Source organism: Danio aesculapii, chromosome 22 (genome assembly GCF_903798145.1).
Source record: "Danio aesculapii chromosome 22, fDanAes4.1, whole genome shotgun sequence".
Taxonomy (NCBI): Eukaryota; Metazoa; Chordata; class Actinopteri; order Cypriniformes; family Danionidae; genus Danio; species Danio aesculapii.
Genome location: NC_079456.1, coordinates 8,667,134 through 8,694,895, shown reverse-complemented (window position 1 = coordinate 8,694,895; position 27,762 = coordinate 8,667,134). Strand labels below are relative to the sequence as shown.

Sequence of the window (27,762 nt, the reverse complement as noted above, 5' to 3'; positions counted from 1 at the left end):
TGATATGATCTCAACTTGGAAACTTTGGATTTAAAGACAATTTAGAGTTTTGCACTCATAATATTGAGTTTGTGGTGGCGTTCATGTGAAATTTATCTGACATGACTCGAATGAAACTATACATAGCCCTTGCCTTCATAACTAAAGTGAATCCATCTTGCTTCCAGCAGGATCAAACGCATGTCATAAAGCTCAAATCATCTCAGTTTCATAAACATGAAACTAAGTTCACTGTACAGACATGAAGACCATCAGATCCAGTAAAGTACTGTTAGGATGTGCTGGATGTCATCGATGTGTCTATGTACGTTTAAGCCTCAAGAATAGTATTTTCACATGATTAAAAACAGTTTTATTTCTTGTTAAATAAGTGAAGTTTTAAAGTCAAGACGACATTAAATTGGCATTGACATGGTGTCAAAAAAAAAACATGTCTAAACTTTCACATCTTTTTGACATCCGCACATCGTTGCCCTTTTTGACCACTTAAATAACGGCACAAATAGTATCGTAAGAAGTTTTATTAATCTTCAATCACACTTGTAAACTGGATTTTGTATTTGTACAATACATCTAAACTACTTTGATGTCAAATTGGCTTTCTACTCTCAAAAAACAATCCTGTAAACAAATTTTCAACACCTATGTTAGATGTAAATTTCATGTCATCTTGACATTAAAATAGTCAGCAAGGCAGCAAATCAATTTGCATTTTTGATGTGTTTTTGATTTCTGTTTGACATCAAGGTGCCTGTTGGGATGTATTATGGAACCTGACTCTCAGAACCACATGGTGAAACAGTGTGTCTGAAATGCAACCTTAACAAACCTTAACAAACCCCTCAAATCATGATTAATCTACTAAACCCAATAATTTGAAAGGTTTCTAGTCTATTTTGGGACATTTTCCTTTACAATTGTGTGGTTTCAACATGCTTGCAACCAGCAGAAGGAAATCTTATGAGAACAGTTCCAAAGGTTTTCTTTAAAACCAATACAATATCCATTACAACTCCTAAAAGCAATTACACAATTTTTAGATCTTCTGTGATTTTTTTTTTCAGCTTTACTTTAATTTATTTTTTCAGTTTAAGTGCTTTGAGAGAACTGCAAGTGTTTGTTCTGTGATTATTTTCTTTTTTTTTTCAGTTTAAGTGCTCAAAATATTTTGAGAGAACTGCAAATACTTGTTTTGTGTGTTCTATTTTTGTTTATTTATTTGATTATTTGTTTATTTGTTTGTTTGTTCAGTTTAAGTGCTCAACATGTTTTCATTGAACTCCAAATGTTGAGGACTGCTAAAGGTGAACTGTTTTATGCAAACAGCAGGTGGCAGTGTAGCGTGTTTCAGGTTTCTTTTCCACTGTAAAAGAAGAACACCGCTAGTTTCCTCCGTTACTCTGCTTGCTCATTAGTATGCTAACAGCGTCATCGGGCGGGTCTGGTTCAGAGACAAACTTTTATGAATCTTCAACAGGATGAACAATAAACCCAAAATGTTTTTGTCTTTTCTAATAATGCTCGGTAAGTGCGCGACGTCTTATTATTCTTTTTCACTTTCGGTTTCACTTTGCATTTCCATCTCATGTTTATTACCCCATCATTTCTCCCGTTTCCTCTATTGTTTAATATTAGGTGTCATTATTCTCTTTCAAAACAATCACTGCTAAAAATGTCACAAATAGACTAAAATAAATATACTAAATATTCTTTGCGATATGAAAATGTCTGAATTTGATTTAGTAAGAGGACTCTGATTTGTTTTGAGTTTAATGTTAATATGTCTCTTTATTTGTTGGACCCGATGATAAATAGCCACCATGTTAATAGTGGCTAATGAGGATCTAAATAATCAATGTGAAATATATGAAAATATTTTTAGCCTTTGAATTAGCATATTGGGAAAGAAAAATTCTAACTAAAATAAAGATATTCTTGATATTTTTAGTATAAAAGTAAAAAAAAAAATAAAAGAAAACAACTATGTATATAGAATTTTATCTATATATGAAATATTAAGAAAAATGATGGGAGGATATTACTACGTATTTTGGAGTGACTAAAAAAATGAAAATGCTAACTTTTTTTTATTAATTAGTATTGGTGAGTCAATAATCTTTGTCCAATTTATCATTTTTTTTTACAAATATGTTCATAATCATTTGTAATGAACTCAAGCACAAATGACCTGTAGCTGAAAATAAACTAATACAAAATCTTGTACCACCTGGTCAAAACCGCATATATGCAGTATTATAACGGCCGTTTTTGCTAAAAAAAATAAACAAATAAATAAATAAATAAAAGCATCTGCTAAACGAAAGCACGTTCAAAGTACACTAATAAAGCCTTTCATTTCTTCATTTTTCTTCATTTTTCTTCAAAAATAAATAGGTTTAAAATTGTGTTTATTAGACAAGTCTCAACTAAACATGTTCATTATTCAGTACATTATTATTAGCATTAAATAAGTTCAATTTCTGAGATTCTTTCTGTCTGTCCTCAGGTGTATTGGCTACCGATGCAGACGTAGTGAAGACCATATCAGCGAAGGAGGGAGATTCAGTGACTCTAAACCTTGATCCTACTGAAATGCAGGGGTTTAACGGGATACAGTGGAGGTTTGGATATGAAGGTTCGCGTGTTGCTAGAATGGTGGAAAATGAGAGCTCCTATACGAGCGATGATATATTCAGAGACAGACTGGAGCTCAACAATCAGACTGGATCTCTGACCATCAAGAACATGAGAACCAAACACTCTGGACTTTATAAAGCAGAGCTCGACCATATGAACGTGACTTCAAGTCAGATATTTATCGTTACTGTTTATGGTGAGGATAAATAAACCCTTTTTCACTTAGTTAACACTGAGATTTTATTGCTTAGTGTGGAGGCAGGAAGATTTCATAGATCGCATTATTGATAACTGAATTTAACCGATATACTTCTGGTGAACATTTTTAATTTCGTAAGGTTTATTTTTACAGCATCGATAATGTAATTTGATCAAAATATAGCCAGTTAAATTGAATTAAGTATTAATTTAGTTGTTTAAGCATAAAAATAGATGAAATGCCGTTTAAATGCCATCGTTGAATAGACCCCATTCATAAGGTCTACTATCAAGTTTTGTTAGTTTGTTTTTAAACAATGACTAAAAATAAAGATAACTGACTAGGCCACTCACTGTTCATAATCGCTAATGATACTAACTAAAACGTTTGAATTATGTGTGAAATGTATGAACTTGTTCCCCAGTTTCTGATCATGTGGACATGCATAAAAACTATTAACGTTAAAGATGTAAACACACCATAAACTATACCAACAAAAAAAAAAAAAAAGAATTTGTTTAACCTAACCTAATGTGTACACTGCAAACACATACATTTTCAATGGTTATTTCCGTTTATTCTTTTGATTTTATTGCATTTAATGACACCATTTAAATTTCATTATTTGGATTTATCATTTTCTATTCTGTGTCATGATTATTATTTCAATTTAAATTTTTTTTATAATTCTCTTAAAACAATACAGTTGACCAATTCGCTAACAATAAAGAGTAAAACAAAGCATAACACACTTAAAAATACAAATAAATAAACATAAAATGTCAACATCTCATGCTGTGCTAAAGACCAAACAACAGACAAACATATAAACATCAATGTGAACATGTATACTGATAGCCAAATTGATTTGAAGTAGTCTGATGAGCCTGTGTTATTCAGAGGTTGTTATCTTGGAATAATATACTTTAAAATGTCGTGACTGACTACTGAACAAGTAGGTTTTAAGAAGAAATTTTTAAACATTAATGAAAACGGCTTGTCTAATATACAGAGGCAGCTCATTACACAATTTAGGTGTGGCCACAGCAAAAGCCCGATCCCCTCTGAGCTTTCAAGTGGTCCTTGGCACACCGAGGAGGAGCTGGTCGGTTGACCTGAGTGAACGAGTTGGTGTGTAAGGGCAGAGAAGCTCAGAGAGGTAAAGAGGTGTAGCACCAATCAGACACTTATAAACAAATAAAAGTAACTGAAAATGGATCCTGAAATGCACGGCCAACCAGTGAAGAAAAGATACAACTGTGTTCTTATTTGCATGTCAGTTAAAAGATTTTGAATGAGTTGTTATTAATGCCACAATGCTAGCTGGTGGAAAAAGAAAGAGAAAACTCAAGACGGCACAAAAAATTATTGATATTATATAAGAATTCCTTTGGCTTTTTGTCTGCTATAACAACTGCATGGATGTGCTGTAGTCCACTTATTACACAACTACGTAGTTGCCACAAAAGATAAAAAAATACACAAAACATTGAGCCATAATATTCTAGCATAACAATTAGTTTTAGTTAATCACAAAGCTGACAGAAATGAAAATGGTTGAATGGAGCTACACTAACCTACACATGATGGCACCAAACAGTCATAAACAGTGACATGACAGACAAACATATAAACGTCAATGTGAACATATGTACTGGTCGCCAATTTGATTTGAAGTACTCTGATGAGCCTTTGTTATTCAGAGGTTGTTATCTTGGAATAATATACTCTAAAATGTCACGACTGACCAATCAGAATCAAGTATTTCAGACTTTAAAAGAGTTTAAAGATCATAGTAAAGACCAAATTTGTAAACTTTAATACAATAGTACCACCAGCAGGATTGCGTTTAAATGTCTTCCTGTGAATCTTCATGTAGAGTCACCGTCTGATGCTGGAAAAGCTGAAATAAATAGCTTGTCTGTGATGGAAGGAGATTCTGCCGTTCTCCACACTGATGTTACTGAACTACGTGGAGATGAGCTGATGGTGTGGAGGTTTGGAGATAAAGGAAAACTCATCGCCAAACGTGACACAGAGACCAATAGTTCATCGTTTATTGATACCGAAGAGAGATTCATACACAGACTGGAACTGGATCAGACTGGATCTCTGACCATTAAGAACACGAGAAACTCAGACTCTGGGCTTTATATAGTGAAGATCAGCAGCAACAAAGACACGGTTTACAAGAAATTCAGCATTGCTGTCAGCGGTGAGTAACTCAAGTGTTTCAAAACACAGTATTGACTGTTTATCACCCTCCAGTGAATAATTCTGATGATGTAAAATTAAAGGAATGCACCACTTTTTTTGGAAATAGATTTCTAATTTCATTGCGGTCATGCAGTCATGGTACGACAGCAAAGTTCTTTGATTATTACGCCAGAATGAGAGTATAGTTCTATCCTTATCCACCTAGAAAATAGCAACTTTTCAGTTTCGGTTGGACTTGGTGCTATGTGTAACCACAGAAGAGTCAAGCTTTAAATGGGAAAAATATCAAAATATCTTAAAAAAATTGGTGCGATGCTAATGGTCTAATCCGATTCAATGATTTATGCTAAGCTAAGCTAAAAGATCAGTTGAGTGGGTTCAAAAATGGTAAAATTCAACTGTTAACTCTAGCGGAGCTGTAAAATGAGCCTGTTTTCAAAAAAAAGTGGAGTGTTCCTTTAAAGCAGGGGTAACAAACTCAGTTCCTGGAGGGCCACTGCCCTGCACAGTTTAGTTCCAACCCTGCTCCCACACACTTACCTGTAGGTTTCAAACAAGCCCGAAGGACTTAATTAGTTTGATCTGGTGTGTTTAGTTAGGGTTGGAACTAAACTGTGCAGAGCTACTGCCCTCCAAGAACTGGGTTTGACACCTGTGCTTTAAAGGCTTATGCTATGATCAAATCTTTATTTTATAATCACGATACACATTCATAATGTCTATCTATCTACATTATTCCAGTTCTAGGTCTATCTCCAGGCTCTATAGCAGGAATTGTTGTTAGTTTTCTGCTGCTCTTGGCTGTATCTGTAATCGGTGCTTCTTGCTATCGCAGCAAGATCTCTGAACTACGATTACGAACGTGTAAGTATTAAAGTTGATACTGCAAGAGAAAAAAACACTGAGATTTACTCCAGTTCAGTGGAGAGTGTATGTATAACATAATGTCTATGCTTGTGATTTAATTTAGTGCAATAAGTGAAGTGTGTGATTGTCCCGCATTGAGCTGAATAACATTAATCTACTAATCACTTACGTTTAGTGTATTTAAAGGGATAGTTCACCCGAAAATGACTATTTACTCACCCTTAAGTGGTTCTAGACCTTCATAAAGTTCTTTGTTCTGTTGAACACAAATGAATATATGTTGGAGAAAGCTGAAAACCTGTAACCATTGACTTCCAAAGTAGGAAAAACAAATATTATGTGGTTTACAGCTTTCTTCAAAATACCTTCTTTTGTGTTCAATAGAGGAAAGAAAGTCATAAATGGTTGAAGCAAGTAAAATGTGACCTCTTTTATGTCAGAAAAAGCATGTGTGTCCAAAAAGTGTACTGTTATATGGGTATTATACTGCTGTAAATAAGAAGTGTGTGTCATAAAGTGTTCATTTGCTAAATTCAAAGCTTTTTCAGTTCATTTATAGTTTGTGTGCTGTGGCAGATGAACAGAAGACTGTGATGGTGAAATTGGGTGATGATGTCACACTACAGAGTGATGCTCATATAATGGCAGAAGATCACATCATCTGGACATTTGAAAATAGAAGCGCTTGTATTGCTGAAATCAAACAAGAGGTCAGAGAGACGTTTGATGCGCATGGGATATTCACTGACAGACTGATGCTGGATGAGACTGCATCTCTGACCATCAGAAACACCGGACTTGAGCACTATGGATACTATGTATTAAAGGTCAAGAGAATCGGAGGGTTTAGCTTTTACAAAAGATTCCATGTTGTCGTCAGTGGTGAGTAACTCCTGTTGGGGTGAGTGATATGGTCAAAACACTGTTATTCATTCATTTTCTTTTCGGATTAGTCCCTTTATTAATCCGGGGTCGCCACAGCGGAATGAACCGCCAACTTATCCAGCACATGTTTTACGCAGTGGATGCCCTTACAGCCGCAACCCATCTCTGGGAAACACCCATACACTCACACTCATACACTACGGACAATTTAGTCTTCCCAATTCACCTGTACCGCATGTCTTTGGACTGTGGGGGAAACCGGAGCACCCGGAGGAAACCCACACGAATGCTGGGAGAACATGCAAACTCCACACAGAAACGCCAACTGACCCAGCCGATGCTCGAACCAGCAACCTTCTTACTGTGAGGCGACAGCACTACCTACTGCGCCACTGCATCGCCCAAAACACTGTTACACAATGTATTTTATAGAGCTATGGAAAAAAATTAAGAGATCACGATTCTTATTTTCTTGGATTTACAATTTATAGTTACAGTATGTGTTCACATAAAATGTAAAATTGGTTTTATTCTCTAAACTATTATTGACATTTCTTCCAAATTTAAAATAAAGTTTTTTTTTTTTTATCAAATGACAAAAAAGTGACATGTTGGAATAAATTTTATATAACACAATAACAATTATCTCACACAATATATTGGGGCCATATTGATATTGGCTGATTAATATAACTTTATTTGTGCATCAAATATCAAAAAAGTGGCATGTTTTAAACTTGTTGAAATTCATTGTTAGAGAGTGCAATACCGATAGACATGCGCGATATATCGGTGGCCATATCAATATCGGCAGATAAATATAACTCTTTCTTTCTGCATCAAATAAAAAAAGCTGCCATGTTTTCAAACATGTTAAAATCCATTTCTAGACAACACCATACCGATAGGGATGCCTGATATGTATTGGTGGCCATATTGATATCAGCCGATAAATTTTTTTTTGCATTAAATAAAAATGAAGGTGGCATGTTTTCAGATAAGTTGAAATTCATTTTTAGACTATAAAATACCGATAGTGATGCCCGATATATCGGTGGCCATATCGATATCAGCCAATAAATATAACCTTTGTTGGATCAAATAACAAGAGCCATGTTTTCTGAGAAATTCATTTATAGACAATACAAAACCAATATTGATGCACTATATATCGGTGGCCATATTGATATCAGACAATAAATTTAACTTTTTCATAGCAAATAAAAAGTGCCATGTTTTCAGACATGTTGAAATTCATTTCTAGACAACACAATACCGATAGGGATGCCTGATATGTATTGGTGGCCATATTGATATCAGCCGATAAATATAATTTATTTATTTATTTTTTTGCATTAAATAAAAATGAAGGTGGCATGTTTTCAGACAAGTTGAAATTAATTTTTAGACAATAAAATACCGATAGTGATGCCCGATATATTGGTGGCCATATCGATATCAGCCAATAAATATAACCTTTGTTGGATCAAATAACAAGAGCCATGTTTTCTGAGAAATTCATTTATAGACAATACAATACCAATATTGATGCACTATATATCGGTATTGGTACTATATATACCATATTGATATCAGACAATAAATTGTACTTTTTCATAGCAAATAAAAAGCGACATGTTTTCAGACATGTTGAAATTAATTTTTAGACAAGCCGATAGCAATAGCAAAATCCGATAACAAAATTAAGTTGATATAAGCTATAAGAAGTAAGCCAATAAATTATGCATTATTTTCAGTGGAAGCATGCATTATGCATTATTTCCACTACCTGTCTGACACTTTTTTTTATTATTATTTGTCAGGTATTTTGATTTTGGTTAATGTTCAGTGGCTTGGTTGCTTTATTTATGCCTATGTAGATTTTTTAGTATAAAAGAAAGTTGGCGATGGAAAAGAATAGTTGATTAACTATTCTAAAGTTAAGGTTTTAGAATAAAATCCTTTGTTCACTGTACTGTATGTAATCTAATGTATCGAAATCTAAAGAGATATCAGATATCGGTATTCCATATCGGTGCATTCCTTAATTTTAATTTCTAAAAAACTTGACTTAGATCAGTATTTGGTGGAATATCCCTGATGAAAGTTCAAATGTTATTTTGAATGTGGAAGAAAAATTCTCTGACCATTTTAGAATAAAACTAATTTACAGTTTCTCCATATTAGACTAAGCTCTATTTCATCTTTCTGCTATTTGATGAAGTAAAAAAAAGCGTAAAAATGGAACTGTTTGATTTGATGGTGAAAAATGAGCCTAAATGTTCAGGGTTTAGAATTGTCTCTTTCTACATGCAGATTTCTCAGAGGAAGATTGGAGGATGTCGGTGATGGAAGGAGATGATGTCACCCTAAATTCTGGTACTAAACTGAATGAAAATGTGCATGTGAAGTGGCTGTTTGGAGAAGGGTGCCTGAAGTCACCCATAGCTGAAATCAGCGGAGCGACCGGAGAGATCCTTACATATGACGGTAATGTTAACGGGAGATTCAGAGACAGACTGAAGTTGGATCATCAGACTGGATCTCTGACCATCATCAACACTGGCCCTGAAGACTCTGGATCCTTTGAAATCCAGACAATGGATAGGAAAGGGATTAACTTCGGATTCAGGATGGTTTCTGTAAATGGTAAGTAGTTCAAATCTGTACAATAAATTATGATTTACAGTTGTTCTTCATCATACAATTTGTTTTTGTTTGCAGTTAATTTGAAAGTGAAAGTGAAAGTGAAGTAAAAATGAAAGTGAAAGTCTTGATGTGGCCGAGTATGGTGACCCATACTCAGAATTTGTGTTCATCCATGCTTTAACCCATCCAAGTGCACACACACACACACAGCAGTGTATGCAAACATATCACTGCCAGAGGCGGGACTCAAACCTGCAACTTCCCAATCACAAGTCCAACTTTCTAACCATTATGCCACGGTTGTCCGATTCAGCTTGATCTTTGTAAAAAAAAGGGAATGTTCACCCAAAACTGAAAGTTCTGTCATCATTTACTTACCCTCTACTTGTTCCAAATCATGAGATTCTTCATTCTGTAAAATCCAAAATAATATATTTTGAAGAAAGTGTAGAATCGGTGACCATTGACTTCCATAGTATTTCTCTTTCTTACTTTAGAAGTTAACGGTTACAAGCAGGGCTTGACATTAACACCCGCCAAATGCGGGTAGATTCCAGCTGTGGCGGGTAAGACAGCCGCTCCCACTAGCCACTTTAGCTGGTTGAAAATCATTTTTAGATTGTAGTTTTCTTAAAAGCAGGGTTCGACAATAAGAATGGTCCAATATTAGTGCAAATGCGATCTGAGAATCGAGAAGCAGCACGACTGGCAAAAATAATTGTCTTCACGCGAGCAAAAGAAAGTACATGAATACCGAATAAGAGGATGATTATTTGCGCGCACAGGTAATGTAATTTGATGCGCCGCATGCGCACTCCCGTTTCCTTGCGCGAAGCAACCGTGCCCGAAAACACAACTAGCATAATCTGTTCTCTTTGAGATAGACTGGACTAAAAGTGATGCTTGTGCACGCACAGTCCTGCTGCTCTCAAGAGCTCCAGATGTTCTAAAAAAATGTCTTTTGGTAAGCAGCAGCTGCAGCGGTTACTTTAACTATTCTTTGAACAGATTATTAATCTTTTTTTATATTTATTTAGGGGGTTTCACCTTTATTGGGATAGGACAGTGGAGATTTTGCAGACAGGAAAGTGTGGGGAGCAGAGATAGGGGAAGGATTGGCAAAGGACATTGAGCCGGGAATCGAACTCAGGTCGCCGTGAGCACGTTGGTGCTATGTGTCGACGCACTACCACTAGGCTATTGGCGCTGACCAGATTATTAATCTCATGTTAGAATGTCAGATTATTAATTAATTCTTTCAACATCACACGTGGTATGTTTTTCACCTGCTTTCTTTTGTGTAGTTATTTTTGTTAGTATGATTTAATTATCATTTCTTACAATAACATTGCTTTAATAGGAGATTAACTTCGTATTTATGTGTAGTTAACTGGTGATCGAAAAATTTGTGGCTAAGAAATAATTATTTATTTATTTTTGGTGTTGTCAGAAATAAATTTGGTATTTTTTTATTGTTTTGAGCCCTGAAACGGCATGTAAAATAAAAACTAATTGTAGTGAAACGCTATGAAACCATAACCCATTTCCTCATGCTCATTGAGCAAGCTCATACACAACACACAAAACAAGTGAAATGAATGAGGAGGCATGTGGACATAACACAACATCGAAATCAAGTCATTTTAGCATGTCAAAGTCAAATTTATGCATATCAAATGTTTTCCCAACAACAAAATTGTGGCTTGTAAAAAAGGCAAGTGGCTAGTAATGTTGGAAAACTACTAGCCACAGTGGCTGGTGATTAAGGTCAAGCCCTGGTTACAGGTTTTCTGCTTTCTTTAAAATATATTCTTTTGTTTTCTACAGAATAAAGAAACTCATAAAGCCTTGGAACCACTTTAGTCTGAGTAAATAGTGACTTAAATAGCAGCTCATATTGTATTTAAAAGTTTCCTAATACTGTGATGAAGTCCTCTACACTAGGTTATATAAACTATGAACACCAGGATGCTTTTCACTCATGCTTTTTGCTGACGTTCAACACAAAAACGTTAAATGTGCGATAAAAAACAAAATGTATCCCTAGGACAGTACCACCCCATGACCCCTTGATTTTGGATTATAGTAGGTAAAACAACATCTAAATGATCATGCTTGGTATAATGACAACACTATTTTCCATGTTTTTCCATGTTTGAAATGAAGAAAGGAGGATATCAGTGGAGGAGGGAAAGAACGTCACTCTTGAGATTGAATCGGAAATCCAGAATGAGGATCAGATCCTATGGATGTTTGGTGTTGAAGAGACTCTGGTAGCTCAAATCAGAGGAGGAACCATAGAGATACGTGATGATGCTGCTGATGGAAGATTTGCAAACAGACTGAAGCTGGAAGAATCTGGATCTTTGGCCATCAGTAACATCACAGCTGAACACACTGGAGCCTATAAAGCGCAGATCATCAGTCTTGGAAAAACCTCATACAAGAAATTCAAGGTTGTCATGCCTGGTAAGAAACAGGTTTTTTTTTCAAAAGTAGTATATTGCGAATTTTAATGTAAAATTTCTAGTATAGGGTGGCTCGGTGGTGCAGTGGGTAGCGCTGTTGCCTCACAGCAAGAAGGTCGCTGGTTTGAGCCTCGGCAGGGTCAGTTGGCATTTTTGTGTGGAGTTTGCATGTTCTCCGTTTGTGTGGGTTTCCTCTGGGTGCTCTGGTTTCCCCCATCCAAGTCCAAAGACGTGCGCTATAGGTGAATTGGGTAAACTAAATTGTCCGTAGTGAATGTGTGTGAATGAGAGTGTATGGGTGTTTCCCAGTGATGGGTTGCAGCTGGAAGGGCATCCGCTGTGTAAAACATATGCTGGATATGTTGGTGGTTCATTCCGCTGTGGTGAGCCCTGATTAATAAAGGGACTAAGCTGAAAAGAAAATTAATGAATGAATGAAATTCTGGTATATGAACAATAGTGCAATAACACTTCTAATAGTGTTCCCTTTACCTAATAACAGTTCAAATACCTTGTAAATCTTAACTTAAATGTTAATTTAATCAAACTAAATCTAAAAGCAAAGCTATTTGCATCTGCCTGGGCATTTAGGGATAATTAAGTGATCATTAAATCAATGGTTCTCAGTTCAAGTCCTTGCACCACACGGTTTTCAGATAACCAGCTTGATATATTAGAGCTTTATGTATGAACTATGTTCAGAATTACAGGGTTCATACAAAGTGTTCACTACTCCCTACTAATCTGAGCATCGGAAATTTAATTCTTACTAACATTACTTCACTTCAAAGTGTGCATTCATGGATTTACGCAATTCTACTCTTGCAGTGTATGTATTATAAAAAGTTGGGTTCACTGCAAAAGCAAAATTAAGTATCCGCATGAGTAGATTACATATAAAGTCGATGCAAGTGCACAAATAACAGCAAGTTTCTGTTAGGCAGTGAAGTAGTCTAGTTTTAGTGGAAAATTAGCCTGAAGTGAAAAACATTCCATGAGTAAGCTAGAGCTAGTCCTCCATGATAGCATTTACACTTTACATTTATGCATTTAGCCGACACGTTTATCCAAAGTGACTTACACCCATGTACACACACTCAGAAGAGGGATCAGTTTGGGGTTCGGTGCCTCAAGGGCATAATCTCAGCCATGGTATTGAGGTGGATATTTATTCACTCTCCTAACCGACATGGTGCCATAACTCGAACCTGTGATCTTTGGATCCCAAGTCCAACTCTCTAACCAGTAGGCCATGGCTGTTTAGTGTGAACCCAGATCCAAACCCAGTGCTGTTCAAAAACATTTCTCCTGTGACCTACTGATTGTTAGTGTGTGTATTCAGAGCCAGTGAGCATTGAACTCTTAAAATAATAAAATGATCATAAAACAGTGTTATAATGCACAATAAAATATTTCTCAGCTTTAATTAATTAACATGTTAACGTGAAAATAATGTGCTAACCTGAAACTAACACAGAATTACTCTAAACTGAACTTTAGGAACACATACACTTTACAATGCAAACTGTCAGATCAACTTCAATTACATCAGCTATGCTGTTGGGGATGTTTTCATCTACTCTGAGGTGATTTTGAGGCTTAATTTGGCCTCAACTTTCTCTGTGTTTCAGCAAATGAAATGATTTTAGGTGACAAATCTTATTTTGATACATAATTGAGGAAAATGCTTTGGAATTTTTTCAGAAACTCAACAATACACTCTGGATTAATTGACTTCCCGTTCGTTTTGTTCATAACTGTTTTTGCCCCATTGACTTTCATTATAATTACATTTATTGACTGCAAAGCCATATAATCATGCATTATATAATCAACAGTAAAAAAATGACTAATTTGACCCCTTCCCAACAGGGAAAACCACCAACAATCAAGAATGCATGATTATATGCTGTCATGTTTTACAATCCAAAAACAATGTGGTTATAATGGAAGTCAATGTGACAAAAAACAGCCACGAACATATCGAAAGGGTTGACAATTTGAACAGTACACAAGGGTTAATGTATTAAAATCTTCACATTTTCTGTTTCTGTGTGCCAATGTCATCTGAAGCTGAGTTTGTGCCAGTGAGGAAGGGAGACAACGTCACACTTCACACCGACTATAAAGTAAAGGCAGATGATCAGGTCCAGTGGACGTTCGGCCCTAAAAACTCTCTCATAGCTGAAATGAATGGAGAGAGTGGAGAGATCACTATGCATGACGGTGTTCGGAAAGGGAGATTCAAAGACGGACTGATGCTGGAAAAGGAGACTGGATCTCTGACCATCACAAACATTACAACTGACCTTTCCGGAGTCTATAAAATGAAGATCAGCAGAAGCGCAGGAACGTCCACAAACAAGAGCTTCAATGTTTTTGCCACAGGTAAGTCACTCAAGTCAATGCGCTAATGAGGAGCAGAATTGTTATTTTTTTCTGCAGTTAATTTGGCTCTAACTGCTTGAAAATCGAATTTGATGTTAATTTCCTCAGGCCATCCAACACTCAAAAAAGTTACACTTGCTGCTTGTTCAAGCTACTTATTTAAAATGTGCTGAAACAACACAGTTCTTGAGTTTTCATGCAACAACTTAGTTGTTTTATCTTGTTTTATCACTTAAATTTGTAAAAAAAATGTTATTAATTATAATATTAAAGAGCACCTAGGTTACCCCCTTTTCCAGTTTTAATATAAGTCTAGAGTGACACTGTATATGGCTGATGTCATGATGGTCGCGGCAGACGCAGACAGCGCATGAACCAAGCGCGAGTTAGCGGGTATTTCTGATCCCATACGGTTTAGACTTTTTGTCTTGACATCAAATGATGATCTTGTTTTTCTCTCACCTGTTGCCATTTCATTATAGTTTAATCTGACAGACACCCCTATTGATGATGATGTAATCACATCCCGCGTCTACTGTGGATCAGTTACTTTATAAATGTGTGTGCGTCATGCATTATACACTAAGATTAATTCTCATTAGATATTTTCCAAAAAATGTTCCCCAATCCCATTCTCATCTCGTTTTTATTAGTCAACGAAAATGTCAGTATATTTATATTATAGTTGTCATCATCATCACTTAATTTTAATTTAGTTTTTGTCTAGTTTTCGTCGGTAGAAACTTGTTTGTCACAAATTATGACAAACATTTTTTTAACGAAATTAACACTGCACTGTAACATTTAAGTTGTCTCAAAAAACCTTAGGAATTGTGTTGTTTCAGCTCATTTTAAATATGTAGCTTGAACAAGCAGCTAAACCTTAAAAAAATCTATTCACTTCAAGTTTATTTGTATAGCGCTTTTCAGAATAATTCTTGTTTTAAAGCAGCATTACAGAAGGTTCACCATATTGCATTACAATTAAATTCATAAAAGTTAAGGTTATTAGTTATCATAACTTTATTAGGTTTCAATAATTTTAACTAATTACCTAGTAGCTAATAGCTTTTAACAGTTAAAGTTATTATATACAGTTGAAGTCAGAATTATTAGCCCCCCTTTGAGTTTTTTTTCTTTTTTTAAATATATCCCAAATAATGTTTAACAGGGCAAGTAAATTTTCACAGTATGTCTGATAATATTTTTTCTTCTAGAGAAAGTGTTATTTGTTTTATTTCGGCTAGAATAAAAGCAGTTTAAAATTTTTTAAAAACCATTTTAAGGTCAAAATTATTAGCCCCTTCAAGCTATATTTGTTTCCGATAGTCTACAGAACAAACCATTATTATACAATAACTTGCCTAATTACCCTAACCTGCCTAGTTAACATAATTAACCTAGTTACGTCTTTTAATGTCACCTTAAGCTGTATAGAAGTGTCTTGAAAAATATCTAGTCAAATATTATTTACTGTCATCATGGCAAAGATAAAATAAATCAGTTATTAGAAATGAGTTATTAAAAGTATGTGTAGAAATGTGCTGAAAAAAAATCTGCTCTCTGTTAAACAGAAATTGGGAGAAAAATAAACAGGGGGGCTAATAATTCTGACTTCAACTGTATAAACAATTAACATGCAGTTATATAGTATAACAACGCCTAGCAAAAGCCCGTTTTTTTTTTTTTTTTTTTTTGAGTGAAGATGTAGGTATCTTTTTATATATAAATCTGAGATTGTGGTCCTTGGTTATTTATAAAAAGCAAGACAATGGTTACTGGCACTTTAAGGGGCCGTTCACAAATTGTGTATTAAAACAGGTGGAAAGCTCAAGCTTGTCGCTTCCTTCACCATTTTCAACTCGCATTGCGCTCGCGCTCTTTTGTTTTCTGCTATTGCTAGATGACCATCAACCGTTTTCTCAGAGGATGACAAACTAACAAAACATTGCTGCAGCTCTGATACAAGTTTTATTTATGGAAACAAATAAAAAGCACTGCAGTGTTTGGATGTTCTGTGTTTGTCTGAAGTTATTAGTCTACCGAAATGGGTATATTCCATTGAAAGTATGAAGCTAATTGGTCAGTTATGGTTACGTGACTCACGGTGCGCTCATGGCATTTTGAAAAATTGAGATGTTTTCAACTACATGCGCCTGGAAAACACAAACGTGTCGCTCTCAATTTGCCCTCACAAGCTGCACGCCTCCACTGGAAATAATGAATTTGGACGTACAAAAGATGTAAACGGCCCCTAAGAGTAAAAAAAGCCAAACCTTTACAGCAAAACTGAATTAATACTAGTTACTGATTATTACTGATATTACAGATTTTCATCAATCCAAATAAACTTAATTTGATCAGAGATATGTTTACTTATAGACTAAACATCGTTATCTGATTCAGATATCTATTAGTTCATGTTAATTATATGATTTTCTTTTATATTTAATTGTATTGTTGTTTCATTTGTCTTTTTAATTCTCTGTACTTAATTGACAATACTGTTTGTGATATTATGCTATGTATTTTGAAAAATTCCAATGGCAACAGTTTCCTTGTATATCTCTATGTTTCCATGTGCTGCTCTGACAAATGAAGTGAGAATGACATCAGAGGTCTAATTTTCGGAATATCCTCGAAGATATCTTGATCTGATGTATGTGTGATATGGCTTTATTCAGATTTCAAACAGTATATATGAACATTAAATATCAGAGTTTCAAAAAGAACTTAAACTGAGTAATCAAATGAGTCAAATGTGCTTCTAAATCTGTGTTAAATATGTTGTATATTGGGTACATTAGGGTTGACGTGTCACATATACTGTCAATATGACTAAGGGCTCTATTTTGACGATCCATGCGCAAAGTGCAAAGCACAGGGCGCAAACGCATTAAGGGCGTGTCGGAATCCACTTTTGCTATTTTAAGGAAGGAAAAATCCTCTTTGCGCCACGGCGCATGGTCTTACAGGGTTGAGCTTATTGTCTTAATGAGTTATAGGTGTGTTTTGAGAATAAACCAATCAGAGTCTCATCTCCCATTCCCTTTAAGAGTCAGTTGCGTCGCGCCATGGCGCATTTGCTATTTACACGGCGGACTTTGTAAGTGGAAAAACTGAGTGTTTCACTTGAGAGAAAACATTTAAACAGCATCTACAGCCTAAGAATGAGAGATGAGCCTCCTCATACTTTACTTTCACTTTCACTCTCATGGATAGGGAAACATGTTGTATGCACAGACATCTATTAGCCTACATAATTATTTTCGTTTATTAAGCGCAAAGATTTGTTTCAAAACTATTTCTAAATTCAGTTCTAATTTCCAGCAAACGAATAAATGAACAGTAATAAGGAAGTGTGGTCAAAAAACTGAGTTATATCCAAATACACATGCTGTGCCCCATATGGTCTAATACCTGACAGGTGGGCAAATCTAAGCTTGTTTTTAATAAAACAAACATAAATATGCATATAATAAATAATACTACTACTAATAATGACATTATACAAAAGCAAATTGTCACGAATAAACTGAAAAAGCCCCCCCGAGATGAAGAATGCATGAAAGTATGGCTATTATATTTATGTAGGCTAGAAAATAATAATTTTGAAATATTTTAATCCTTTATATTTATATCCTATATGTATCCTTATTATATCCTATATGTATATCCTTAATATTTTAATTCTTTTTCATTTGTAAAGATATTTGCGTATTGCTGTACACCCTGTGTGTATTAAGCAATGTGTAAGCGAGGTGCACAAATAACGCGCTCTGCGCTGGACTATAGACCAGCTTTGATCTGATCTATTGACCAATCTATTGACAATCTATTTAAGTTCCTCAAAATTTCAACGCACCAGCAATGTGCCTCAACACGCCTCCTTTTTTTAGACCAGAATGCCTATGAGCGCACATATGAGCGCAAATGCATTTGCTATTTAAACAGCTTGGCGCAAAATGTCAAAATGACGACTAGCAAACTAGCAAACAACAATTGCATCGCGCCTTCCGCCACATTGCGCCGGGTGTATGATAGGGCCCTAAATCCAGATAATTTTTCTCAGTAATTTGTCATTGTATGTTTTTTTTTTGTTTTTTTTAGATTCAGCAGGAAAGGAAGTGATTGAGTCAGCGACTGTAGACATGCAGCTGTTGAATGAAGAAGCTCCTGTCAGGATGAGTGGCATAAAGGGGACGAGTTCACTTTAATGAGATAAGACACACCCACTGGTGTCAACTGTGACATCATCAAAGTTTGTGCTCCATCAACATAATTTGCCTTACAACATTTACTCCAGAATCCGTGAAGTGAAAAAATGTACCATGTTTAAGGACAACAATTTGAGTGAAAAAGTGAAAGTGAATTCATACTTTTAATTGTCACACATCACACTAATTACTGTCTTAGCATTATGACTTTTTGTAGCTTCAATTTTGTATTGACGTAGACAGTCTACAACCAAAATATCATATATGGCTTTTATTATATATATTATAAAATAGATAGTGATTAATTCTTGATTCTGATTGGTTGAGAAGTGTCTGAAAGAATACTCTACAAACTTTGTGACAGTTGCCAAGAAAATAGTTTATTTGATTTGTTTTATTTTGTGAGTCTTCGCTATGTATTTGAACTAACCATTTTATAAAACAAATAAATCCTGTGAAGTCATAGTTTACAGTGAGTTTAGAGCAGCTATAAGGGAGTTTTAGGCACTCGGCTCAATGTTGTGTCTTATAACGCCACTCAGTTGTTAAATATACACTGTAAAACATGGCTTCTTTGGGTTTATTGCTTTATTTTACCACAGTAGTATTTCTTTAACCATTGTGTGTGCTGCTTTGAACGTTAATCAACACAAATATGGTAATGATAACCTCACATGACCTCCTGATGTATGTAAAGATCTGTGCCACATGTAGTAAACTACAATGTGTATGACTGTTGTAGCAATTAGCCAGCTACTCATCTACACTAACATTACATTTTGTATTTTACATTTAAATTGTAAACATTATGCCTTTTATTTGCACCTGTCACATTTAATAAAGCACTTTATATAAAGTTTTACGTTAATGAATCAGTTTTACTGTATTAAATGAAAACAAAAAACTGTTAGTTTGCTTTTGATTAGAATAACAATTCATACTGCGCCTGCTATAGCCTTGGGACTGCAACAAAATTCCTTAATTATTACACCAGAATGAGAGTATAGTTCCTATATTTCCATCATTACTACATCATGTAACAACAGAAGAGTCAAGCTTTAAATAGGAAAATTATCTAAACTCTTTGAGCGACACGCTAATGGTCTAATCCAATTCAATGAACTATGCTAAGCTAAGCTAAAAGTGCTCCCGCCAGAACCAAAGATCGGCTGAACGGATTAAAAAGTGGTAAAACTCTACTGTTAAAATCTAGGGGAGATATAAAATGAGCATATTTACATGTCCTTTAGAAGTAACTAATGGCATGGTTTCAGTTTCAGCTGATCAGTTGACTTGTACAGTATTTCAGTTATTTCTTTGTCATAGGGTTTACACTTTTATGCTATTTTTTTTAATTGCCCTACTTTGTTGAGGGTTTCATATGTTTATGGTAGACACATTTAGCTTTACATACTGTATATTTAACAAATTTGCTAAGCAATACAAGCTCCTTTTTCTGTACTAACTTGTTTAAAAAGCAAAGCTGATTAAAAATGGCTAAATAATCCACCTTAATTATAAAAAAAAAACATTTAGGTTCACAACTGACGATCGGTTTTTGATCAAACTGGATTAAATGAAAACACGAACAATCTTTAAACAGCTTCAGCTCAACATGTAAAGTTTATTGAAGTATAATTGGCCTTTACAGATGTTAAATGCTGGCATAACCAAGGATGTTAGTCTCTCGTCTTCTCCGATTTTTCAGCTTATTTAGCAATCTGAAATGAAAACAATGTGTTGAAGGATATTCTTGTCATATATCATCAGTAAGTGTTTATTTTAAAAACAATATAAGCTCATGAATTGCACTTACGCCATTAATCCAGCTGATGTAGGCAGAGACACGAGTGAAGACGGTTGGCTTCTGGTAGGCGTTACAGCCGGATGAAGACACAAAGCTGGTCACACCGTGGACGACGTACTGACCACTGACCTGACAGTTCAGAGGACCGCCAGAGTCACCCTAAAAAAAAATATGACAATCCAAAATGACACTCTGTACTTCAATACCAAATAGTTTTAGACTTTTTTTTTTTTTAGAGAGAGTCACCTGGCATCCAGACAAGCTTCCGCCACCAGCGCAAACCATGGTGTTCTTCACGGTGCTTCCCCACCAGTCACCACGAGAGCAGGTATTGTAGTCGACCACGGGCAGGTAGGCCTGTTTCAGCTGAGCGGAGAGGGAGCCACCAGCTGCAGGAGAGAAATGAAGTAGAAAGAAATATGTCAGGTATCAGCAAACAATAATCATTTCAGGAAAAACGTATTTCAAAATAATTAAATTTTACTGGAAGTGAGGCCCCAGCCAGTGATGTAGCAGGCATTGTTGTGGGGCAGAACCTGTCCAGAGGGGGGAAGAGTGCCCAACTGCACGTATGAGTTCAGAGAGGCGTTGGAGGACAGACGCAGAAGAGCAATATCATATCTGAGAGGGAAAAACATAACAGACGTCAGTTTAAAAGACACATTTCACTCCTTTCTGATTCTAGGGGGCGCTATAACTTTATAAATTGTTAAATATGATCATGTATGTTGTGTTGTTTTGATGGGGAATTGAACATTTATGCTGTACATAAATTACGGTATGTTTTCACAACACCAAACTTTTTCAGAATTTGCACCATTAATTTATTCGACTTTAGGGCCAACTTTTGAAAGCATAATTCATTTATATTTATTACTTTTATTTACATTTTTACTTTTTAATAGAAGATGCCATGATTTAACCTTTTTAATTTGTAAAAACACTGACATCATGCATATAGATCATATGTTCAGACTAAAGGCATGTGCGAGTATGTAGCTGTTTCCATTTAAAGATACTTAAACTTACTAGCAAAACTGGAACATCCCATAAAACATTTGCGAATAAAGCAGTGTTTCCATCGAGTCAAAAATAACGAAATTGTCACTTGCTGATAAATGTGCCAGATATTAAAAAGACAAATGTAATTAGCTGCAGTAGTATAAGCCTTTTTTTTCTTATATTATAAATAACTTGCACATCAGAAGATTAAGATGAATCCACATTGTTGGTTTTAACAAGGTTGTTGCCTCATCACGAAACATTTCAAAAACTAATGCAGTCTAAAAAAAGTCTAAAAGTAGTTGATAAACAGCAAACAACTCCTAAAGTAATTTTATATACAACTGACACAAGCAAGATGGCAGAAGTTGCGTTTGAAACGAAACCGCGCGAAAGTGAAAGTACACCCGGTCAGTATGAAGCGGAGTGGTATTATAGGCCACAATAGGCCTGTGCTGTGTGGAGTCCGTCACATATGTGTGTATGTTCTGAAAGTACGGTTTACCCAGCAGCCACGTTGTTCCTGTTCCAGTTGGGGTGGATGTAGACATTGCTGACGCTCATGTACTGCTCACGGCCCTCGTGGTTGTAGATGTCGTGGTCACCGAGGACAACACGCCAAGTTCTTGAGCTGCACAAGATGGAAGAAGTGTTATTTATATATATATGACTACCTTTTCACAACCTTAAAGTCGTTTAACAGCGATAAAAAGTCGTTTGACAACAAGGAATGAATGAAGGTAAGGTCAGGATACAAAAGTGTTTTTATTTACATAATGGTGGGAAATTTAGAGTCTCTAGTCTTTTTTTTTTTTGCAGTTAAAGTCAAATTGTAACAATTTAATGTTACAATTGAATGTTATTGTTATTTAACGCACAATCCATATGAAAACAACAAACTGTAGTAATGTAGCCTATATTTAATAAATTGTGTTTTCAAACCATTCTAAAGTACTTGAATGCTGTTGTGGTAATTCCATAGTTCAATTATAGAATAAATTACACACAAATTACACAATGCAGTCATTTTCTACAAGAGTATATTATTCTACAATACACCGCAGTTTACTGTAGTAAAAATAGCATGCATTACATTTATCACGATAGTTATAGCCTACTACAATTTGCCGTATTCAACGATTAGTAAATACTAAAATATAGCCTACTTTGTGATATATTTGACTATAATATGGTTAAAACTTTTTAGAAATTTTACTTTTTATTTATATTTATTTATATACGGAAACTTTCAGGCTTTAAGTAGTATCTAGAACCTAAAAATGTATTGCAAACACCTTGAACGTTAATCGCAGCTGCCACCAGAGGGCGAACTACGACAATGTAAATGTCGCCTCAGATTCATACTATTGACATTCTTTCTGTTTATGTTTTTTTTTTTAACCATCTAGAGACAAGAAACGTGGATTCATTACGTGTCAACGCAGTGGGCGGCGGTCATCACAAAGTTCTGTTTGATCAGAGTTCCACCACAGGTATGATAGTAGCTGCCGCCAGACAGGTACTGGAGAGAGATCTGGAAAAAAAGAGTTCAAAACTTTAGGAAGAATTAGAAAACATGAGGGGAAAACAGTAGAAAAACCCATTTTTCAAAACGAAATAATCAAACATAATGATAAAAAAGTTAAATTAGCTTACTGAACTTTATAAAGTGTAGCATAATGTTTTTTTTATTTCTTAATTGCTACTACAGTGTACTATATTGATCCATACTATGGTAAAGTGTATTATATGTTGTGTATATATTATAGTATTTGCAACTCTTTGTCAATGTACTGTAGTATTAACTAGAGTGATCTGTACATGAACTAATACATACGGTAGTATCCTTTAGTGGTTACTACAGTAAACTGGTGAATTGTAGTATAGTATGGGCTTTTTGTTTGTCATTTGTTTATATTACTATAGTTGCTATGTATCTATAGAGACTATAGAATTAACAACAGCTTGATTCAGGTAGAATGATTTACTATAGTATGGTTCAAAAACAATACATTATTTACTATAAATTACTATAGTATTTTTTCATCTGGGTTTTCTAAACTTGCCATACACTGTAAAATAAAAAAAAAAAGTTGGCTCATCTTAAAATTGTAAGGAACTTTATTTGCTTTATTTATTCAACTTGCTGCAGATCTTTATTAGTTGACTCAACTCAAATCGAGTCAAGTGCTAAATGAAGTGCAGTACTTGGGTAAAAAGATACATCAACTTATGGTCAATTTTATTTTTTACAGGTGTATAATAATAGGAGTAAGAACAAAAATAATAATAATATTAATAATAAATGAATTTTATTTGTAATGTGCTTTTCTTAAATCCAAAGTGCTAAAATACAAAAAAAAAAAACAAATCAATAAAAAAAACAGAACAATACGCTAAATATTTAACAATACACCTCAAATTAAAAACATACTTTAATATGTCTTAATCAACTTTTTGAAGTGTTCCAAAGTTGGTGCCTTTTGGATATTCTCAGAACAAAGTAGTAAGGTTTAAAAAAACATGGAGAACCACCAAAGAGGCTAACTAGTGAGATTTAACATGATTTCAGTTGAATATATAGACTAAAAAACAAAAAGTTAAGGTAACTCAAACCATTTGAGGAAACCGATTGCAACAAACCATTTAAGTTCAAAAACTAATCCTAATGAGTACTGTGAACTTAATACATTGGAGTAAATAAAGCAATTTGAGCCCTCTAAAGCCCAATAAACGAAGAGAACTTAAACCAACTGAGTGCTGTAAAATCTAAAAAGTTAAGGCAACTCAAACCATTTGAGGACACCGATTGCAACAAACCATTTGAGTTAAAAAAAAAAACTAATCTATATGAGTACTGTGAAATTACTCCATTTAAGTTGAAGTAATGAGGTATTTTATTAACCCATTACCTTCAACACTGAGTTCAAAACTCTTTTCAAATTAGTAGAATTAACTTCCAGTAAATTTTGAGTTAACTACACTCATTTCATTTGATAAAGTTGACTGTTGGCTTTTACAGTGTAGTTATTAAATATTATTGAAAAATATTTTACCTGCCAGGGCCAAGAGTTGGGTCTTGCGACTTCTCCACCGACAACTTTCTCCTGAGCAGTCTGCTCTTCCAGATATCTGGGCTCAGCCAGCGCTGGACACAAAACACACACGTATACACATTAGCATTGCAGTTTGATTGTAACATCTAAATTCAAACTTATTTTTGGTTTAACAGAAAGAGAGACCAGATCTTACCCAAAGCGGCCAGCACACTCAACAACAGGATCCTCAGCATGTTTGCAGTCTTTCTGGACCTTCTGCACTCTGAGCTCCTCCATCATCCCTATATATACACCCACAGATGGTCAAGAGTTGCTGGACACAACAGGTTTTCTGATGCCCACAGGTGTGTGAATCCCACAGATAACAGCGGTGCCAAGGCCAATATGCCAGATGCAGAATAAACCATTTCTGTCTGCTTTGATAATGTTTAACCTGAATAAGTAAGATAGAATCTCATTTGGAGCTTACATGAGCTTTTATGAATGAATTATTATTATTAATGAGAATAGTAATAAAAGCAATAATGACTGGAGTAATTATTTATTTAAAACCACATACAATAAGAAAGCAGTTATTTAAACTTTGAATAAATATTTAACAATTAAAAAAAAATTATTTACGTTTAATAAATGCTGCCTTGATGAACAGAATCATTTTCATGAAAAAAACTGACCCCAAACTTTTGACCATGTATAGTTTTGAGTGTTTATAGTTCAAGAACTAGATTAATATTTCATTTTTCTTTTCTTTATTTTGTAGTTTTCTGCAAATTCTATTAGTTGATGCATCATGGGTGCATGGACTTTTCAATAATTATATTAATTATTATTCGATATGTTAAATATATGATATAATATATACATAATATAAGTCATCTCATATCCTGATAACAATATACATCACAATATAGCTCCTTTTTTGTAAATTAAATAAATTATTGTCTATATATACTGAGCACATGTAGAGGCAAAAAAAAGTGTTATTCATATTTTCATATTCTTTCATTCATTCATTCATTCATAATCATATTTTTCTAATTTTATGTAGAACATTTTAAAGAAAATGTGTGAATTAAGAATGTATAAATTCAAACTATATTGTACATAATATTTTACCAATACTAACATTAAGAAAATTAGATGAGAACCAGTTTTAATTTCAGCTAAAAAGCTGGACAGGGAAAGTGGAGGAAGATGTGAGCTTGAAAGACAAAGATATCATCTGTATAGCAGCGAAAGTGAAAACAATATTCTGTAATATTGAATTAGATGAACTTATAGATTAGATTGCTAACATGTTTTAACATACAGCTAACATGGCTTTTTGCATGGTTTATCAAGTTACTAGCATGTTTGAGCATATTGTTAGCATGGTTCTAGCATTATTAGACATTTCTGGCATGTTTCTAGCACATTGCATGTTTTATAAATTATTTAGCACAGTGCTAACATGTTTGAAACATCTCTAGCATGTTTTTATTACGTATTTTATCAAGTTACTTGCATGTTTTAACATATTGTTAGACAAAAAGGTATGCTATTCACTGTAAGAGTGGACAGATGATGATTGATGTTGCATGAATGACAATATGCATAAAGAGTGAAGTTGTTTACGTGCGCTTCAAAAGAAATTTCAATATCAAGACTCTTAACCTTAGAGCTATTAAAATCATAGATTTGCTAGATTAGATTTTGTACCCTACAAGAAGGATTTTACCATTAATAACATTAAGGAAATTGGATGAGAACCAGCTTTTAATTTCAGCTAAAATGCTGGACAGGGAAAGTGGAGGAAGCAAATGTATGATTAAGGTTGTATAAATGCAAAATAAATATTAATGAAATATAAAACACTTTTAAAAACTAGAGATTACAGGCCTGACATAAAATAAATAAAAAATCAAAAGAATAAATCAATGCTAAATATGAACATTGCAGCTTTTTCTCCACGCTGTTATTCTCGTTTCTGTCTTTAGTGTAATATTGCGCTCACACAAATGGTGAAAAAGTATTGCCACGTAAACAATGTATTTTGATGACACCACAAAAATAAATGATAGAGCATAATATAAAATGATATACTTTTTATTTTGTCAATACGATATACTGTTGGAATCAGAATTATTAAACCCCCTTTGAATATTTTTTTTGTTAATTATTTCTCAAATGATATTTAACAGAGCAAGGAATTTTCCACAGTATGTCTGATAATATTTTTTCTGCAGGAGAAAGTCTTATTTGTTTTATTTTAGCTAGAATAAAAGCAGTTTTAAATTATATGAACCACTTTAAGGTCAAAATTATTAGCCCCTTTAAGCTATATATTAGACACAAACCATCGTTATACAATAACTTGACTAATTACCCTATCCTGCCTAGTTAATCTAAACTTAAAAGAAATTGGGGAAAAAAATAAACGGGGGGCTAATAATTCAGGGGGTTTAATAATTCTAACTTCAACTCTATATATAGTCCTATTGGAGAGTTCTAATATCAATATACAATTTGCATTCATAATAATAAAAAGATAAGTTTACTTTGTTTTTTGTCACTGTCACACTAATTAATCTAGTGAAATTAACCAATTTATTAAAAAAGTTAAAATAAAACAAATCATAATATTTATTTACCTATGTTTTTATATATAAATTTTTAAGTTTAAGTTATTGTTGATTAAGCTTTGTTATGTAGAATGTAGTCTACATTTATTATTATGTATCTAGTCTACATAAGCTTCTTTTTTAATGAACTAGTTTTCAATGCTAAACTAGTGTGGATTTCTGCTGACGGATTTGTTCTTTAGCAAATCGTACAGCGTGTGTTTGTGCCTTTAGAGCTGATGTTGATAAGGAAATGTTGGCCTCAGCATTATTGATAAGACTTATATTTGGCATTTCCAGGAGTTTTGTCACAAATGTCACCTGCAGGAGTAGAATGAGATGTTTTATACAGTATTGAACCTTAAAAGGATAGTTCACTGGGAAAAATAATCACAATTTACTTTCCCTCAAGTGGTTATAAACTTTCATGAGTTTCTTTTTTCTTTAAAAGAGAAGATATTTTGAAGGAAACGGAAAACATGTAAGCATTGCTGTCCTTAGTAGGAAAAACAAATGCTATAGAAGTCAATAGCTATGTTTTTATCCAAAGATTCGAAGTGAACTTGTGTGCAAACCATGATTTTCAGCATATGATTTGGTTAAAACAAAATCATATGACTTTATGCTGGGATTTATTTCCATCGTAGTTTATACACAATTTTTCTTATCAGATAAAAAGTTTATTTTAGTTTATTCTCTCTGTATGGATTTTTCTAAATGTATGTATATCTTGGCGTTTCAGTGAAGCCTTTTTTTTTTGTGCGATG

General features: G+C 34.2%; 2 protein-coding genes across 2 annotated transcripts; one reads left to right on the top strand and one right to left on the bottom strand.

The window, feature by feature from the left end:
- The first annotated feature begins 1,428 nt into the window (after positions 1–1,428).
- LOC130216035 (uncharacterized) lies at positions 1,429–19,383 on the top strand. Its single transcript, XM_056447930.1, has 9 exons — positions 1,429–1,524; positions 2,507–2,833; positions 4,716–5,051; positions 5,795–5,917; positions 6,497–6,802; positions 9,122–9,454; positions 11,621–11,923; positions 13,996–14,310; positions 18,421–19,383. Exons 1-9 carry the CDS (start codon positions 1,479–1,481, stop codon positions 18,525–18,527), a joined length of 2,196 nt encoding a protein of 731 aa, XP_056303905.1. The 5' UTR covers positions 1,429–1,478; the 3' UTR covers positions 18,528–19,383.
- Positions 19,384–20,131: 748 nt separating this feature from the next.
- Positions 20,132–24,677, bottom strand: cela1.6 (chymotrypsin like elastase family member 1, tandem duplicate 6). Its single transcript, XM_056448149.1, has 8 exons — positions 24,589–24,677; positions 24,393–24,484; positions 22,770–22,870; positions 21,842–21,967; positions 20,819–20,955; positions 20,581–20,723; positions 20,344–20,493; positions 20,132–20,248 (listed from the first exon to the last, which is right to left on the bottom strand). Exons 1-8 carry the CDS (start codon positions 24,626–24,628, stop codon positions 20,237–20,239), a joined length of 801 nt encoding a protein of 266 aa, XP_056304124.1. The 5' UTR covers positions 24,629–24,677; the 3' UTR covers positions 20,132–20,236.
- Between the last annotated feature and the right edge of the window lie 3,085 nt (positions 24,678–27,762).

Coding starts and splice junctions, on each gene's coding strand:
- cela1.6 (XM_056448149.1), bottom strand. CDS start 24,628: ATGCTGAGGATCCTGTTGTTGAGTGTGCTGGCCGCTTTGG. Junction 20,724..20,818: donor TGGCTGGGGCCTCACTTCCA/GTAAAATTTAAT, acceptor TCTCTCCTGCAG/CTGGTGGCTCCCTCTCCGCT. Junction 20,494..20,580: donor GAAGCTTGTCTGGATGCCAG/GTGACTCTCTCT, acceptor ATTTTTTTTTAG/GGTGACTCTGGCGGTCCTCT.
- LOC130216035 (XM_056447930.1), top strand. CDS start 1,479: ATGAACAATAAACCCAAAATGTTTTTGTCTTTTCTAATAATGCTCG. Junction 5,052..5,794: donor ATTCAGCATTGCTGTCAGCG/GTGAGTAACTCA, acceptor ACATTATTCCAG/TTCTAGGTCTATCTCCAGGC. Junction 14,311..18,420: donor CTTCAATGTTTTTGCCACAG/GTAAGTCACTCA, acceptor TGTTTTTTTTAG/ATTCAGCAGGAAAGGAAGTG.